Genomic DNA, 18,234 nt, shown 5'->3' on the forward strand with positions numbered 1-18,234 from the left:
ATTTAGATTTGGATCTCTGCGGGCCTAAAATATGTATTATTCTATCTTACGACACAAATCAGAAAATAAATAACAGTTAAAAAAACAACAATCCACACGTACTTCGATGACTCCTCATATTATTATAACTTTTTGTCCACATAGTGCAGATAAATTAATATTTTAAATAGATTTAGATAGAAATAGCTTATGATAAATGTTGCGGAGGGATCTGGGAATTGGAAAATTCTCAATAAATGACTTTGATTTGATTTGATTTACTCATCAGGAAAGTGACCATGAAGCTTTTCCTGCATACGCTAGTTTTTCTTGCTCTATAAAAAGTAGCCTTTGGTCGTTTTGTCCTACCTGTCACTAATAAGATTTCTTGCATATCTTTGGCTTAGAATTACCGACACTCAGCAATTCATTCTGTATTATTGGCGTCCATTGAAAAGTCGCGCGTCATCATCCTCGGAAGGCCTTAATTGTTGTCAGTTTCCATCATCTCAAATAATGTTATACCAAGCGTACCAAGCTAACATAAGGGTACAATTTTTATGATTGGTCTGTCCTTGACTGCTATATATATATGCAATAGAAAACGATTAGGAGTATAGGTAAGTTTTATAAAACTTTCATAACCCTTCCTAAGTTGTTAAATGAAAGCGGGCGTCAGGTGACAACGTAGTTAAGGGCTGACTTATCATAGAATAAAAAAAACCTGCCAAGTGCGAGTCAGACTCGCGCACTCAGGGTTCCGTACTACAATCGTATTTTATCGACATTTTGCACGATAGGTAAATCAAAAACTATTATGTAGGTACGCCTAAAATAAATAAAAATCTATTTTAGAATTTACAGGTACCCTTTCATATGATACTTGGTACACTAATCTTACTTTGAAAGTTGAAAATAGCAATATTTTGTTCATGAACACATTTTAATTTTTATTGTGATGTACCCAGTGGACGAGTGGTTAATAATGATGATGGTGATGATTAGAAGACTAATAACATCCCTACTTTACATTACTGGGTACCTATTACTTCTAATGTTTGGTATCCACGTACACAATTTTATTAAAATGCCGTATCATTACAAGAATTCTGTGAAGCGGTTTCGCCGCGTTTCCCGTAACCTGCCGCATGTCCCCGGTCGCTATAATTATACAGTGATTAAAACTACATTAACTAAATTGTACAGTGATTATAAGTATATTAACTAAATTATCTCGTGCCGATAGCTAACCTGCGGCTACTGAGGTAGGCATAATGATAGGCTATTATAAAAATCGAAGCACATTAGTTATAAACCAACCAATATGGGGTAAAAATTTGGAAGCCATTACTGAGGTTACCTTTTTTCATTATCAATGATTTTTGTTGAAGGGCCACAGCGAAAGAAATATCTATATTGGCCATAACAAAAAACAACAATAGCCAAAGTTAATGTTGTTTAAAAAATGTTGTCATAATTACCTAATTGGTTGATTTTAATTTTTTAATTTTATGTGATAGAGTAATAGTTATTATTGGTGTCCAACCACCAATTTAATAATTTTCCTCAAAATAATTAATTGTAATATTAAGTAGTTTTTGCAAACGGAGAAAACTGTTGTTCCTACTTCCTAGGGAAATTGTCATTGACTTCATTGTCATTGTCTATATTAATTCGTATGGACAGGGTTATTGAACAAACAAAATGGCACCGATTCAGTGGTGCTTTAGCACCAATGCAACCTCAGTGACGTCTGGATTTCAAACGGGTCGTTCATTAGTATCTAAGAGGTGGCGCTGATTTATTTGGTTCCTAAACCGTGAAAATTTTTTTTGCTTGACCATGTCTTGTCATTTATAGATATCTATGGAAATTGTAGGTACAATTTCATTCTGTCCATCCATTTGTTTAGGATATTTTATCACTAATTTATCACACACCCATTTTTTATTGAACACGTGGATGTAATCAGTGGGATCATTCATAGCGGAAGGGTTAAAATCGTAAAAAAACATCATTATTTTCAAAGTTACACAATGATAAGATTGTAATACGCGAAAACAATTACGATATATAGTTAATTACAACGTATTCGCGAAACATAAAAAGGTATAAAACACGTTGTAAAATGTTGAACGTCGCGCGTCGTTTTTAGGGTTCCGTGCCTCAAAAGGAAAACGGAACCCTTATAAATGATCACTTTGTTGTGTCTATCTGTCTGTCAAGAAACCTGTAGGTTACTACTCGTTGACCTAGAATCATGAAATTCGGCAGATAGGTAGGTGTTATCACACACAGGGGAAAAATTCGAAAACCGTGAATTTGTGGTTAGGTGCCTACATCACAAAAATATTAAAATGTGTTCATGAAAAAATAATTAGTATTTTCAATTTTTAAAGTAAGATACCAAGTGGGGTATTATTATGAAAGAGATTTACTTGTAAATTTTAAAACAGATTTTTATTTATTTTTATGCATAATAGTTTTTGATTCATCGTGCAAAATGTTGAAAAATACGACTGTAGTACGGAGCCCTCGGTGCGCGAGTCTGACTCGCACTTGGCCGGTTTTTGTGATACGTACATCATACTTCTGAGTACGGGCGGTAATTATGAGGGTTCGTGGTAAAGTGCGGCCTGTCTGTGTCGGTAATTACTAATTACAACACTCGAATGTGCTTCGGCGAACCACCTTACAGTTACATACAAGCAAAAATTCGCTATTAACTTCCACTGAAAGGAATACGGACGCTAGCGATTTGAACTGAGTACCGGAGCTTATTTCAATACTAGCTGATGCCCGCGACTTCGTCCGCGTGGATTTACATTTTTCAAAATCCCGCGGGAACTCTTTTATTTTCCGGGATAAAAAGTGTGTTAATCCAGGGTATAATCTATCTCCATTCCAAATTTCATCCAAATCCGTTCAGCCGTTTTTGCGTGATTGAGTAACAAACAACCAAACATTCACACTTTCACATTTATAATACTATATTAGGATTAGGATTAGATATATTAGGTGCTGGGACAAAGTCGTCGGCAAACGTTCGGCTAGCGTTTCCCCTGCTGGCAGTGGCGTGCACAAGGTTTGAAGCCAGGGTAGGCATTAGTTAGGTGAGAACCTGTTAATACTGGCTGGTCATAATGAAAAATATGCATTGAGCCATTACAACTGGGGTAAGCAGTGCATTTATGCCTTTATGACCTGCACGCCACTGCCTGCTGGGAATCGAATACTTACTAGTAAGTACTTACTAGTAAGTATTCGAATCCGGCAGGGGTTCGGAATTTTATAATTTCTTAATCTCTGGTCTGTTTTAGACATAAGTAATGTGGCAAGTAAATTATTATTCATTCATTTATACATTAAGTCTCGGGTCAAAGCAAGTATCTAGGTAACACATGGTATAGATATAAGCAGGTTTTCTTGAAGGCCCTGAAGGCTAAATCTCTATTACATCATTATGACCAAGCGCGTATATTGCATTCAGCGCACAGCGAGATTAGAGTAGAGATAAGATAAATTTAATGTTTTTTGTGTTAATTAAAGTTTGTATGCGAGTCGCGATTCGCGATTCACTAGGATATCTCAACGTTACATTAGTGATAGACAGGACAAAGTTTCTGCTTTGATTGATTTTCCATACTTAGGTTGCAGGTCAACATCACCACATCACGAGCTCACTACAAAGCACTAGTGTCGTCTCAGAGTGAGAAGGGTTATGGCGATAGTCTACCACGCTGGCCAAATGCGGATTGCCAGACTTCTTTGAGAACACATCTTTGAGAACTTTATGGAGAAGTCTCAGGTTTATTAATTACTTAAAACGTACATAATTCCGAAAAATTAGAGGTGCGTGCCCAAAATTGCAGTTTTTTTTGCCGATTACAGATAACTACGTCATAAGTCTAGACACAAATATTCGACAAGAAAATTGATAAACTAGACGGTTTTTCCTTTAGGGACAGATCTGTGGAACTCTACATAATATACATACATAGATATTAGGCCTTTGCCTGAGACTGTTTGCGTAGAATATATTTGTATTTTAAATCTTTTTTGTCCCCATCCCATGGGACGAATATGCTTATTATTATTTTTCCGAACACAAAACTTCAACTCCAGAATGCAATATATCTGTACGTAGTTTAATCCATAATTGTTTCGGTAGTTCAGCCGTGAAATGGTAATAAACAAATTTAGCGATAGATGGACAAAATTCCTTATTATTTTTAGTCACCATGTGAATGAATGTATTTTAAACTAGCTGGTGCCCGCGACTTCGTTCGCGTGGAATCATATTTTTAAAATCCCGCAGGAACTCTTTGATTTTCCGGTATAAACAGTAGCCTATGTCACTCTCCAGGTCTTTATCCATGCCCATGCAAAAAATCACGTCAATCCGTTGCACCGTTGCGACGTGATTGAAGGACAAACCAACAAACCAACAATCAAACACACTTTCGCATTTATAATAAGGGTACTGATAACCGCTCTAGCCTTCAGCAAGTAGTGAATCTCTCCAGAGTCCAGACACGTGCAATAAACTTAATAGGGCATTTCTACGAAGCGTGGAGACAACATTTACGGTGAATAGAAGCAAATCTTGGAAGTGAAACAAACAAATTGCTCTATGGAGGTCAGTTTGCATTGCAAGAAAACAAACCTATCAAGTATCAGGGCCAATTTAAACTCGCTAATAAGGTTTTGTTCGTGTACCGCTAAGTGTATTGGCGTTATTTTTGTACTTATTTGATAGTTAAGCACTTATAGTAACGAGAAACAAGTAAGCTAAGTAAGTTCATTTTTTAGTCGATTTTATTCGTATGTTACCACTAATACAAAACTGTACCTAATGGTTTGTGAGTTAACTTTTTTGCCGATTAAAAGGAAACTTTTGCGCTTCTTATAAAGGACAATATTGATCGAAATTCGAAATCGATATACTACCAGATCCAAACATAACTACTTATTCGATAGTTAAGCACTTATAGTAACGAGAAACAAGTAAGCTAAGTAACATTTTATTGTTAATTTTTTAGTCGATTTTATGTCGTATGTTACTACAAAGCTGTAATGGTTTGTGAGTTAACTTTTTGCCGATTAAAAGGAAACTTTTGCGCTTATTATAAGGGATTATGTTGATCGAATTTCCAAATAGATTTACTACCAGATCTAAACCAGAGATATTTATCTGCAATTTAACTACTGCATACTTTTCTTCAAATAAGACGAATAAGTAATTATTTTACAACAGGAAAGCATTAGGTAAATGGATTATGCAGAAGGGTTTCAGAGCCTACCACATTATCATCTCAAGTAAATCGTTCTATTATCGTTTTAAATTAATGAAATGAAGCGCGACTCTCAGTAATGAGGAATACAGAACTTTCAGCAGTGAAATAGCGCGAGCGAAGCGAGTGCAAAATAATCAAATTGATGATCTAAAAAACCCTTGTATTATATGATCAGCAATCAGCATAAATTATAAAATCTAAAAATTATTTAATAGCATGAATCAGACGGATTTATATTCGTACGTCAATGGCAACAAAATTAGATTTTTCCGCGAAGTAGCCTATTCAAGGCGCTTGCGGATTATTTGGGGATTAACGCGCAATTGACACGTGTAGTGTGGCCTTAATTGGCGTTGGAACTTGGAAGGAATCCAGGTGATTCGGGTCACGGTCAAGGTCACTACAACAGTTCACAGTTCTGAGTAAAAGAAGCAACAGGTTTTATAAAAACGTAGATGTGGGTGTTACGTATAAAATTTTTTATTTATTTAAATTGCCTAAGTATAATTAATTTCAAAAAAATCAGCTTTACGCTTTACATATATATAGGTACATACTATATGAGTATGATTGTGGTCAGGAACTTTTCGATCTTGTCCCCCCTTCACAATTTAACCGCAAGAAGTCGGGCGAGTCTCCATCCTTATGTCGTCGACATCCCATCTACACGCACGAATCGTTTTGCGTCATTATTCCTCATAGGCATGGCTAAGGTTCGGAATACTCTCCCACGATATGTGTCCTACCAATTACAACCCGGGTATCTTTAAAACAAGAGTGAATAGGTATCTTTTAGGTAAACGCGTCCGGTCTTAGGCCACATCATCCCTTTCCATCAGGTGTGATTGTGGTCAAGCGTTTGCCTATAAATTATTAAAAAAACTTATTATGAGATATTGAAAATGTCAAAATACCTACATAAAGTTTAAGGGGTTGAATGTCTATGCGGACGAAGTCGCGGGAATAAGTTAGTTATTCTATAAATAAGTACAAAGGTATGTATTAATATAAGTATAAAATATACAATATACAATAGTATTATGTACCTAATGATGATTGGTTTGATGAGATATTCAAACTGTTCCACGAAATCGAAACCAGGTTTCTATTAATATCAAGGCATATTCAAATTGCATTATAAAGTAAACTAGCGACCCGCCCCGGCTTTGCATGGGTGCAATGTAGATACTAATGTGGTGTCATTGAGGTGCATTTGCCTCGGAAACTTTCAAATGAGAGGATTTTTTTCCGACCTAATTCACATTACTTCAATTTCTCTAGGGATCTCTAATTTTTTGAAAATTAAACTATAGCTATAAACCTTCCTCTTGAATCATACTATCTATTGGTGAAAACCGCATTAAAATCCGTTGCGTAGTTTAAAAGATCTACGCGTTCATACATACATACAGACGCGGGAAGCGACTTTATTTTATACTATGTAGAGATTAAATATTTATTAAAGACGGTTATCATATAATTGTAAATGTCATCAACGATGTTTTTGTTTTTACTAGCCTCTGCCCGCGACTGTGTCCGTTAGACATTGATTAAAATTTCATGAAAATCCCGTAGGTACCTGAAGTTCTTCAGATCTAGCGTATCTACTTATATTAGTAGAGGTCAATGACATTTTCTTATTCATGGCAGCATAAGTACTGAAAATTGCTATTGCGCTGAAACCATGTTTCATTAACATCGGCTTGACGTCAGCCGAAATAAAAATACACCGTCGGCAATTTTTTTTTTTTTTTTAGAATAATTATAATAATTTACAAACCTAGCGGCTAGCAGTAATAGTAAAATTTATTATTAAGTAAAATTTATTAGGTACTTATTTTTGATATGTAAGTATATATATTAGTTTTATAAATATTTTTCTTTTAAAATACTTTATGTATTAAGCAGTAAATATTTGTGTACTTTTGTATATTTTAATGAGTATACACATTTACACCAGAACTATTTTTATAGAATTAGTAAATCTTTTATTTGCTTACTGTACCTATGTTAGTTACAAAAGCTAAGTATATAATTCTAAAGGTTCAACATAAGCCGTAGGTAGTAGCGTAAAATATGTATCTAAAGCAGAAAAAGAGTGTTGTTTCCACTTACTATGAAATTTTCCTGTTTACGTTCGGAATTATTTCCTAACTAGAAAAGTCATTTCTTCCATTCATGTTTTCTCAAAAAACAACAAAGCTATTAAAATGAACGCGCGCTCTCCTGAGGAGAATAAAGTGGTTCGTACTTTGTGTAAGTACCGCGAAAGTGGAGTGTAGACAGAGATATTTAAACGTTTTCAATTAGTGCCAGATAGGATATAGTCATGTCAAAGGTCATTTGGCTTCTATAGATTAGGTGTAAGGCAATGACTTTTATGTGTGTAAGTTGTAACGTTATGAAAGGAAAGGAAATGACAACTTATACCCAAAGACTTTTTAAAGGTATTTTCTTGTACCAATAAATTATTATGATGTGTCAGGGCTCTATCGCTGTTTTAGATTGTTTCGCTGGGATTTAGATTTTTTGAAAATGCCATAGGAACCCTTTAATTTACCTTAATAAAAAGCATAGTCCATGTCCATTCCCGGGATGTGAGCTAAATTTGTACCATATTTCAACAAAATGGGTTAAAAAGATGGGCCGTGAATAGCTAGCAGACAGACTCTGTCACTTTCGCATAAGTAAATAAAATATTATGTATTAAGTATGGATAGATAAGTGAATAGATGACTGATGAAATCACACTATTCACATTTAGTTAAATTGGTCGTTTGCAAAATTTGTGCCAGACAGACAAACAAACAAACAGACCGAAAGAAAGTGAGTCGAATGATTTCCTTTCAGAATGAAAAGGGGTTAGGCCAGAAACATATTCATTATGAGAGGAGACCCGTGTCCCGTTCTTAGTAATGGGCCGGCGATGGGTTGATCATGATGATGATGACGAAAAGGATGTCAATAGCTACTCTATTATTGTACGAGATCTCGAGTGCAAACAAAAAGTGGGATAGTCTTGCAGAATTCAAGGAAAAGATACTATTAGCTGTCTAATCCATTACCCCGCGCTAGAAGCGGGCCGGGGCCAACACAATTTATTATAACTGTACGCAATTCGGCGAAACAGACGTCAGAAAGTCATCAACTTCATCGAGTGCGTATAGCCGGATAATCTATAAAAGTTATCACAAAGTGCTCATTATAACCTAGGTTATTTTTAAGAAAATACCTAGTTAATGGGCTGGAGGCCTATCGGCACCTATAAGTTACTAATTTTTCCGCCCCGGCTTCGCTCAGGTGAAATTTCAGAAAATTACTTAGTGCAAGTTATTGAAATAACTTGCACAAGATATAGCCTATCTATATTATAGCCAATAGATAGGTTATTCGGAAGTTATATTATTGTCTCTTTATTACATGCCTACCTAGTACCTACACAACTTCAACTTTTTCATAAGATAAAAACAAAAGTTTTTTTGTTATTTATACAATAATGATTCTTACACAATAGAAGTGGAAGATTTCTGGGAGACGTAACAATGGACGTCGATCTCTCCAGGAGAGGGCAGGGCAGCAATCAATACGAGATAATCGAGTTTCCGAGAAGCGCGATGCGTGTGACATGCGCCACGCTTCCTCGAAAGTATTTCTTCATACACAAAGTGGGTACAGTTATGGCGATAAATATAATCTCATTTAAAATCCATAGATTTTGCGTTTCAAGTTTTAACTAAGCCCTGATCGACAAGCCAGATTTACCGCGGTTTTCGTGACTGACCGGTAAAGCTCGCTGGTTGATCATCGCAAGCCCGTGGTGCCGTGGTGTTGTGAAGCCGAAGAGCTACGAGTACTAATCTTTAACCCGGCTCCACACGATGGCCCCAACGTTGGCTCCAACGCTGTTCGCCCAACGCGTAGATCGGAAAATTAGCATTGGCCCCAACACTCGCGCCAACGGCAACGTTGGGAGTTGGCCATTCTGTCGGTTTTTTCAAAGGAATCAGCGCCAACGTTCGCGATCCATCCACACGTTGGCGCCAACGTCAGTGTTGTTGCAATACATATCAAGTGGGTACGTCCACCATCTTCTATCTACAAATAGAAATAATATGCACTTTAGTACTGTAAAAGCGCTTAGAGCAATTTCGATTTCTGTATCGGACATCTTCACGTTGGCTCTGCCGGGACAGATAATACTAGATTATAGCCTACATGTGGACACCTCACGAAAATATCGACCAACGCTAGGGCCACTGTTCGGGCTAACGTGTGTAGCCGGCCTTACCGCAAGAGTAAGGATAGTAAGTATGTTATTAGTGATTATTACGTCATGCAGAAGTTCGACGCATCCAGACAGAGCAATGATGCGGTAAGGGAGCGACCCGAGGCAGCCCCAATTCCGGGATTTATATTGAATAATCGTCATTAACCACGAAATCAAAGACGTCGGACTACTGTGTCTCTTATACTGTGCCCTATATGGCTCAGCAGAAAAGAGGCCATTTTCGCAAATAGGTTTAGGGGTCATTTGAAAGCATTTTACTCTCCTATAGAATATAGTTGCAACCTGCAGTCTAATTTTCCTTATACTTTCCAATCTTTAAGGTTGCCTGGTAGAGATCGCTAATTAGCGATAAGGCCGCCTTTTGTGTCTTCCTTCAGTCTTCCTTTTTTATTCTTTAATGTAATCCTTCTTGTGGTTGTGCAAATAAAGTGTATTTACTATTATTATTATATCCCGTATAGAATATTGCGGTTAACACTGCTATGCTCGACTGTACACAGGGACAGATGGTGTACACATGTGTACAACGCCATATTTCGACAATAATGGCTCCAAAATAAAGTGGAGAGCTATTCGGCTGTTGCCTAACGGTCGTTGAAATTTGGCGCCTCGTTGCGTCACCGCTGTCCGCTGGTCCCTTTCTCTTTAAAACAATAAACAGTGTTTTCACCACATACCTACTTACCTACATAAAACAAACACCTATAAAACTTATTCCTTTACTTGTGCCATAAGACCTACGTACCTATCAAATTTCATGATTCTAGGTCAACGGGATGTACCCTATAGGTTTTCTTGACAGACAGACAGACAGACAACAAAGTGATCCTATGGATGTATGAGGTAATCTTTAGAACCATTATAGTTTAGGTACATCATCCTGGATGACACTGGCTATAATTATTTTGAAAAAAAAAATTAATATGGTAGACCAGTCGTGTTTTTAGGGTTGCGTACCTCAAAAGGGAAAAAGGAACCCTTACGGACTGGTCTGCCATATTCAATTTTTTTTTCAAAATAATTATAGCCAGTGTCACCCAGGATGATGTACCTAAGCTATAATGGTTCTAAAGATTACCTCATACATCCATATCTATTCAGGCATTTTAGAAGAATTAAGGCGGAATAAAGAAATACTTAGTAGGTTAGGAAAACGTTAGGAACCTACACCTTTTTTTGGGCAGTAGTCTAAAGAAATTATTCCAACTTTTCTTATCCCTAAAAATCCGTTGTTGGAGTTAAATAAAAGCCGTTGAACATAACAATGAGTAATACATCCATTTTAATATTATTTGGATGTTACGTGGGCAGCTTGCGAGCATGTTGGAGCTCGGTGGAAATCTAAAGATAAACTGGATTCTTCAGCGAAAAGTTTTACTTGTTTACGCGTTCCCGAACCGATTCACACGATTTAACTTTTGGATTCTTGTGAACAATTCTGATTAACATATCTATTTGATGATGAATGAGAAACTGACCGGCTGACTGACTGAATGACATAAACACGGGAGTGTGTAGTGTATACTTATTACTAAGTAGATGAAACCACGACTTGGTCCACGTGGTGAGATTTAGATCCCGTGGGAACTCTTTAATTTTCGGAACTTTACTTATCGCTAATGTGAATTTCTATAATTCCTTTCTTAGTGAGGTTCTGTGAGAACGTAATATATCCAGTGATTTAAACTTTACCTTGACTTTCGTCAGTCAGTCAGCTTCTCCTTGTATTTATTGTCCAACTAGATGATGCCCGTCACTTCATTCGCTCGTTTAGGTTTTGTAAAAGTCCCGTGGTAACTCTTTGGTTTCTGGGACAAAAAGTAGCCTAATAGGGTCTTAGACTGTAGTAATAAAATGAAGTGATTTTTTGTACAGCGGTAGTTTATGGGGCTAGAATTAATTATTAAAGAGAATAATTTGTAAAAATCATGATTTTTTAATTTTTAACATGAAAGTCACGCTGTGCGGAAAGTGAATAATGACGTCACAATACGTAAACATTTTTTTTCAATTTTTAACATAAAAATAGAGTAGGTAGGTACTTTCTGCGGAAATATTTAAAAAAAAATTGAAAATATTTGTCATTTACGCCATGTGACGTCATTAATCGCTTTCAGTTAGTACAGCGTGACGTTAATAATTAATTATTTTTAAATGAATAAATTAATAAATAATAAGAGAATATTTTTTTAAATTAGTCTCTTTAATTAATTTTAGTCCCATAAACTGCCACTATACGAAAAATCCCGTCATTTTCCTTCTTGGGGTACAAGCTATCTCTATGCCCAAGGAATAGGTCCTAAAAAGCTAGCAGACTGGCAGACATATTTTCGCATCTGTTAATGTTAGTAAGTATGTGTCTGTATTAGTATCCAGGAAGTATGAATAGTATCTATGGATTCATTCGTTCATTCATTCACGTGAGTTTCAGGCTTTACGAGACAACCGCAGTTCAAAATAGCTGAAGTGAATGAACTTGCCGGCTTCACAGCGCCGCGCCGCGCCGCGTCGCTTCGGAAGGCGTGTGTTCTATGATTGATTGCGGCAATTAATGCCAGAAACAGAATATTATATGTATTTATCAAAGGTTTTTGTATTACGGCATTATTATTGAAATTATATCTGGTACTGAGATATAATTTTGAGGGTTTTCAAAAATGTGTTTTGAAATACATTTCAAATGTAGGTAATTCTGTGACATATATACAGGTTGTAACCAGAACGCTAGCAAAAACTTAGCGTTATACTACCTTAAGACAATCCAATACCAATAGTCATTTTGTTTTAGTGATTTAATATTTTTCAAACCCGCAATGTATAGCGTGCAAAACTCGGGTCAATACCCCGCCTACGACGCGGCATTGACTATGCAACGTTCGTTGACGGCGTCAGACAGATGTTTTATTTGCAATATTTATCGTAAACTTTTATAAAATGTAGGATTTTTTTTCTATATTTTTTCGCGTTCTTTCTTGTGGTATCATATCAGTAGGTAATTATCAGTACTAATCACCTGTTTTCGTTTTTGCTAGCGTTCTGGTTACAGCCTGTATATAAAATCCAAAAGCTCTTGTTAGAGTACGCACTGCAAAATTTCACAGCGCGAATTTTGGCGTAGGATTCTGTGACATAGAAATTGTATGAACCCTTTCGCATGTATTTTTTCGCGAGTACGTGTGACTCCATACAATTTACATATCAATATGTCACAGACTGTTGCGGATAAAATCACGTGGTAAAAATTCGCTGTGGGAAATTACTTCCATTAACTTACTTCCCCTTCCGCTTTCTTTAACTTTAATAATATCCTCTACCAGTTGCCTGGAGGAGATCGCTATTTTAGCGATAAGGCCGCCTATTATACAATGTACATGCTATCTTTGTTGTATTTCTATTGTTTTGTTTTTGGTGTACAATAAAGTATATTTTACTTTTACTTTTACTTTACTTACTTGAAATGAAATGGGACGATCGTAAGATCGAGCAAGGCAACGCCTAACTAGCCTATATTATTATTATACCTAAATATGAAAGTGTTTTTTTGCTGGTTTATCGTTCAATCACATCGCTTTTATAATAAAATCCCGCAAACTATTTTGGACTTACCTTTGCACAAGTTTAAAAAATCTATTAAAAATATGCTCCTGAAAAAAGCATATTACACAATTGAAGATTATCTAAATGATAAAAGAGCGTGGATTTGACCTGCAGCTCGTTCCAGCAACGCACAAGACTGCAAATACTATTTTATACATGGCATAATCTTGTAGGTACCTATATCAAATATTTGAAAAGAGCAACCGCCGAGTTTCTTGCTGGTCCTTCTCGGTAGGAAAGGCATTCCGAACCAGTGGTAGATGCATCCGACTATTCGAAAGTACTTGTAAAAGTCTATTTGAATAAAAAAGATTTTTGTTTATTTATTTAAAAAATGGAGCTACGGATAGACGTGATTTTTTGCATGGGTTCAAGACCTTGAGATTGACATAGGCTTATTTTTACTCCGAAAAATTACGAGATGGGATTTTCCACGTGGGAGAGATCGCGGGCATCAGCTGGTTAAAAATATTTTACTTTGTAGTGGAATTTGAAGTCGGTGTTTTGAAAGGAATTTTTATGATATAATACCCGTGTGTATAACCACTTACCTATTTCGTAATAGCAATAACAGCAATGCCAGCTGCACTGCTCGAGCGCATGTACAGTATCCATATTATTTTATAGTAAGTATAAATTAATGACAATGCCTTGAGTTGGTTCTGACTTCTGAGAAGCGCGAAGGTTGGTGGTTCTGGGAAGTGCGGGCCAACGCGAGCGCACGCGTGTCCCGTGTGTTTACCTCGCACGACGACGTGAGTTGCGCACCAGTAGGCACTAAGAGCCAGGGCTGCTGCTTTGGATAAAATGCTTTGACCGATCTATAGAAAAATACAAGGACTTGCTGCCAAGGGCCAAGATTGGCTGCTTGAAGAAAACTGTGGGCCAACGCGCGTACCTCGCACGACGTGAGTTGCGCACTAGTCGGCACTAAGAGCCAGGGCTGCTGCTTTGGAGAAAATATTTTGACCTATCCATAGCAAAATACAAGGACTTGCTGCTAAGAGCCATGATTGGCTGCTTGAAGAAAACTGTGGGCCAACGCGCGTACCTCGCACTAAGAGCCAGGGCTGCTGCTTTGGAGAAAATATTTTGACCTATCCATAGCAAAATACAAGGACTTGCTGCTAAGAGCCAGGATTGACTGCTTGGAGAAAAAGCAAAGAAGATTATGTAGTTGACAATGCCTTGACTTGGTCCTGAGAAGCGCCAAGGCTGCTGGCCCTAACAAGTGTGAGCATACAAAATGCCTTATTGTCATTATGAACAAGATCTTAGTTCTAAAAGGTTTCTCCGTATTTACAATGATCAAGCAAGCAAAACAAGTACTCCAATCTGAACACAATGCATGCATAGTGTACACAAACAGATCTCAGCGGGGTTTTTGTATCTGTGCAGACCATCAACCATCATGTTACAACTTTAGGTTGGGCTACTTGTTTTGCAATCACTGCCCTGAGTGCCCCAAAGATATTTTACTCTTTGGAGTACCCCTACAATATTCTTCCGATACCTGCCAGCCCTAATCCATACCGCCAACAGTTCGCAGCGTGCCAATGCCCAATGCTATCTCCATAATGCGAGTACTACAGCCGGCAGTCGGCTATCGTGCATGAAAGAGGGACTACGCCGCGTCGGCTCGCAACGCCGAACTTTCTCCTCGCGATATATACGAGTTCGTACCTAAACTGTGATACACGAACCGAACCGGCCGTCCAGTGAAATTGAATGTGCGCGTTCTCGGAAGAGATTTTCTGCCACGGTCGCCGGCGACGTCGATTTCTGCAAATTAATTTCTTCGCTTCCACGAAAGCCGGCCATAAAGAGTTTACGGAGAAGCTATAAAGTGGTTTTGAGGAAATATTATCCGCAATTATAAAGTGTACTGTGAGTTTCCGTGTGGTGTGTGGGCAGGCGTTTACATTGGATCCCAATACTCCGAGCGCACCTTCAATGGTGGTCAAACTGCCAGGTGAGGACCTTACTATAAGTTGTAACCTTCCTTGCCAAGCACTGGCAGTTGGCACTTCCTCCGTTGCTGCTGAATTGCAGATGTCCACGGGCGGCGGTAATCACTTAACATCAGGTGACCCTTGGTAGGTAGGTAGGTATGTGAGCTTTCAACTAGGTAATTTTGTCTTAAAAGTTAAACTTTATCATATATTTAATTCCAGACATAACCTATGGCTTTGCCTGATTGCATCCTAATTTGTTCAGCCGATTTTAACCAAAAAACCGTTTTTCAAACTTTTACACATTATGCCTATTTTTTTCTCTGGATATCCTTGAAATATTAGGTAGGTACTAGCTGATGCCCGCGACTTCTTACGCGTGGATTTATGTTTCTAAAAATCCCGTGGGAACTGGGAACTTTTGATATTCCAAAATGTCTTTCATAATTTTTCAAAATCTGGATAAAAAGTAGACATATATGTCACTCACCAGATCTTAAACTATTCCCATGCAAAAAATCACGTCGATCTGTTGGTCCGTTGCGACGTGAGTGAATATTTGTAATAGGGGTAGTGATATAAAATATACCAGTCAAAGTTTTACACCTGCCACCTGGCTTTGGAGATCAAGAGCAGCAGTTCTGCACTTACCTACGTAAAAGGGGAGTGGAGCTCTATTATATTGTACCTAGGTACAACCAGAAAAATTTCAAAGATAAATTGAGTTTTATATAAGTAGGTAAGAATACTTACTTTCTTACTTACTTAAAAATTGAACGTTAAAATATCAGTGAAGGTTATAAAGCTGCCTTGCTGGACAAAGGTCTTTCCGATAGTATAGGAAGGAAATGTACTTTCCTATCTACCTAGTGTATCATGTCCCATGGGACTCTAGCATTAGGTATTCAGAATTCATCATCTGGTCAGGTATCCACCACCTACCTACTTACCTACTACATTCATAAATATACAGCTACCTTCACCTTAGAACGCGCAATGAATTTTCATTTTTCGCTCGAAACGTGGAGATTAAACTGCGAGCTGGAGATTTACCGGAATATTTCTTTTATTTCCGGAAACTGTCCTTTATCCGGGAATATAAATAACTTACTGCGATAATAGCTTTCGGTTTGCGGCGGGCGGACTAAAATTAGGTAGGTAAATTGTATTTGGATAATCTACCTTCCCAGTTTTATTTATTTATTCAGATACAAGTTAGCCCTTGACTGCAATCTCATCTTGTGGTGAGTGACGATGCAGTTTAAGATGGAAGCGGGGTAACCTGGAAGGGGTATTGCAGTTTTTAACAAACCCATGCCCCTTTGGTTTCTACACAGCGTCGTACCGGAACACTAAATCGCATGGCGGCACGGCTTTGCCGGTAGGGTGGTAACTAGCCCCGGCCGAAGCCTCCCACCAGTCCAGACCAGATATTTATAAATTATAAAATCTAACTTAATCCTACAGTTATTGTTAATGACGGTCTCAGGTGGAAACACGCCAGTTTATTTTGAATCTAAATAATAGGTCTAAAAGGTGACTGACTGACTGACTGATCTATCAACGCACAGCTCAAACAACTGGACGGATCGGGCTGAAATTTGGCATGCAGATAGCTTTTATGACGTAGGCATCCGCTCAAAAAGGGTGTTTGAAAATTCAACCCCTAAGGGGGTGAAATAGGGGTTTGAAATTTGTGTAGTCCACGCGGACGAAGTCGCGAGCCTAAGCTAGTGCATAGGTAGGTACATATGCAATATTCAATACGTATGTAATATCTTCGCTTACGAGTCAGTTATTAATATCATCGCATCGCACAAATTGTTTTGTGTCAGATGAAAGTCATCGTGGTCTAAATGGGAACACAACGCTACAGGCGGCGCCAAACGATATCGCTGAGGTCTTGGGGTCATCTGCTTATTAGTTATAATGCATCGTTATCCCCGCTGGGGATAGTGCGATTGACCCCACGAAACGGCGTCGGCGGGGAACTACAACCGGCTACGGGAATTCGCGCACCATTGGTATAAGAGGCGAAGCAGCTCGGAGCGTACAGGTGCCAGGCCGGCACCACGGAGGAGCAGCAGCGGAGATCACAGCTGTGCTAGTGACGTCTAGCCCCCAAGGGGGGAGAGTGAGCATAATAAGGGACAAGGAAGAGACAAAATAATTTGTAGGGAGTCAAGAAGGCGCCCCGGGAAAATGCCAAGAGCAAGTACCGAACGGGCGTCCTCCCGCGATTCGGCCCATATAACCGGGAGGTTGGTGGGGCCATGGGAGGTGGAGGGTTGACCCCACGAAACGCGAAAGCTTATGTAAAGTCGTAAACATGTTCATCGTTGAAATGATAGAGAATAGTAGATACATATAAGTATTCTGCTCCAAACTTAATCTGCCCAATAATGTCATATGCCTGTGTCGCATTTGCACATCTGCCACCCTTCTCTCTCAAGCCTCTTCCAAGTCCTACAAAATAAGTAACGTGGTACGTGCGCAACGTGGACCTCCACAGATACTTCCAACTACCGAAAGTAGCTTTATTACTTCAAACAGTTTTTTTGAAGACGAGGTTCCCGATTTCTGGCGTTACCCGGACGTGGACTCGCGCCACGGCTTCGGGGGCGTACGGACTAACCAGTAGTCCAACCAATCCACCCATCCCAACGTCATCCAAAACCGTGGTCCGCGCCTCATAGGAGGCGTTCTTAGGAGGACGTTGCCCCCCGACCTGCCGGGAATTAAACCCGGTACCTCCCACTTATAAGACCACAGCGCTTACCACTGCGCCAGGGAGGTCGTCAAAAAGTGACACCTGCTTCTGTACAACCATTGGACTTCAATATTTAAAAGCAAACAGGTTTTAAGACTAAAATAACAGAATGATAAAACTAAAAAAAAAATATGATGTTGGTACATTACCATGCAAACTTCCACCGAAAATTGGTTTTGAACGAGATCTATTAAGTAGTTTTTGATTTATCGTGCAAAATGTCGAAAAAATACGATTGTACTACGGAACCCTCAGTGCGCGAGTCTGAGTCGCACTTGGCCAGTTTTTTAAACACCCAGCCCAGCACCCATCCAGCAACAGGCTTGCTTGTAGTTGTGACGTTTTGTCAAT

The 18,234-nt window shown here is 38.4% G+C and overlaps 1 protein-coding gene across 1 annotated transcript in view; it reads left to right on the forward strand.

The window, feature by feature from the left end:
* The first annotated feature begins 14,745 nt into the window (after positions 1–14,745).
* LOC117987528 (suppressor of cytokine signaling 2-like) overlaps positions 14,746–18,234 on the forward strand; it is a 56,208-nt gene continuing 52,719 nt past the window's right edge. The window contains exon 1 of the mRNA XM_034974554.2: positions 14,746–15,133. Coding sequence (XP_034830445.1) covers positions 15,115–15,133 — 19 coding nt within the window. The 5' untranslated portion in view covers positions 14,746–15,114. The remainder of the gene's footprint in view (positions 15,134–18,234) is intronic.

The sequence above is a fragment of the Maniola hyperantus genome, chromosome 13, assembly GCF_902806685.2.
Source record: "Maniola hyperantus chromosome 13, iAphHyp1.2, whole genome shotgun sequence".
Classification (NCBI taxonomy): Eukaryota; Metazoa; Arthropoda; class Insecta; order Lepidoptera; family Nymphalidae; genus Maniola; species Maniola hyperantus.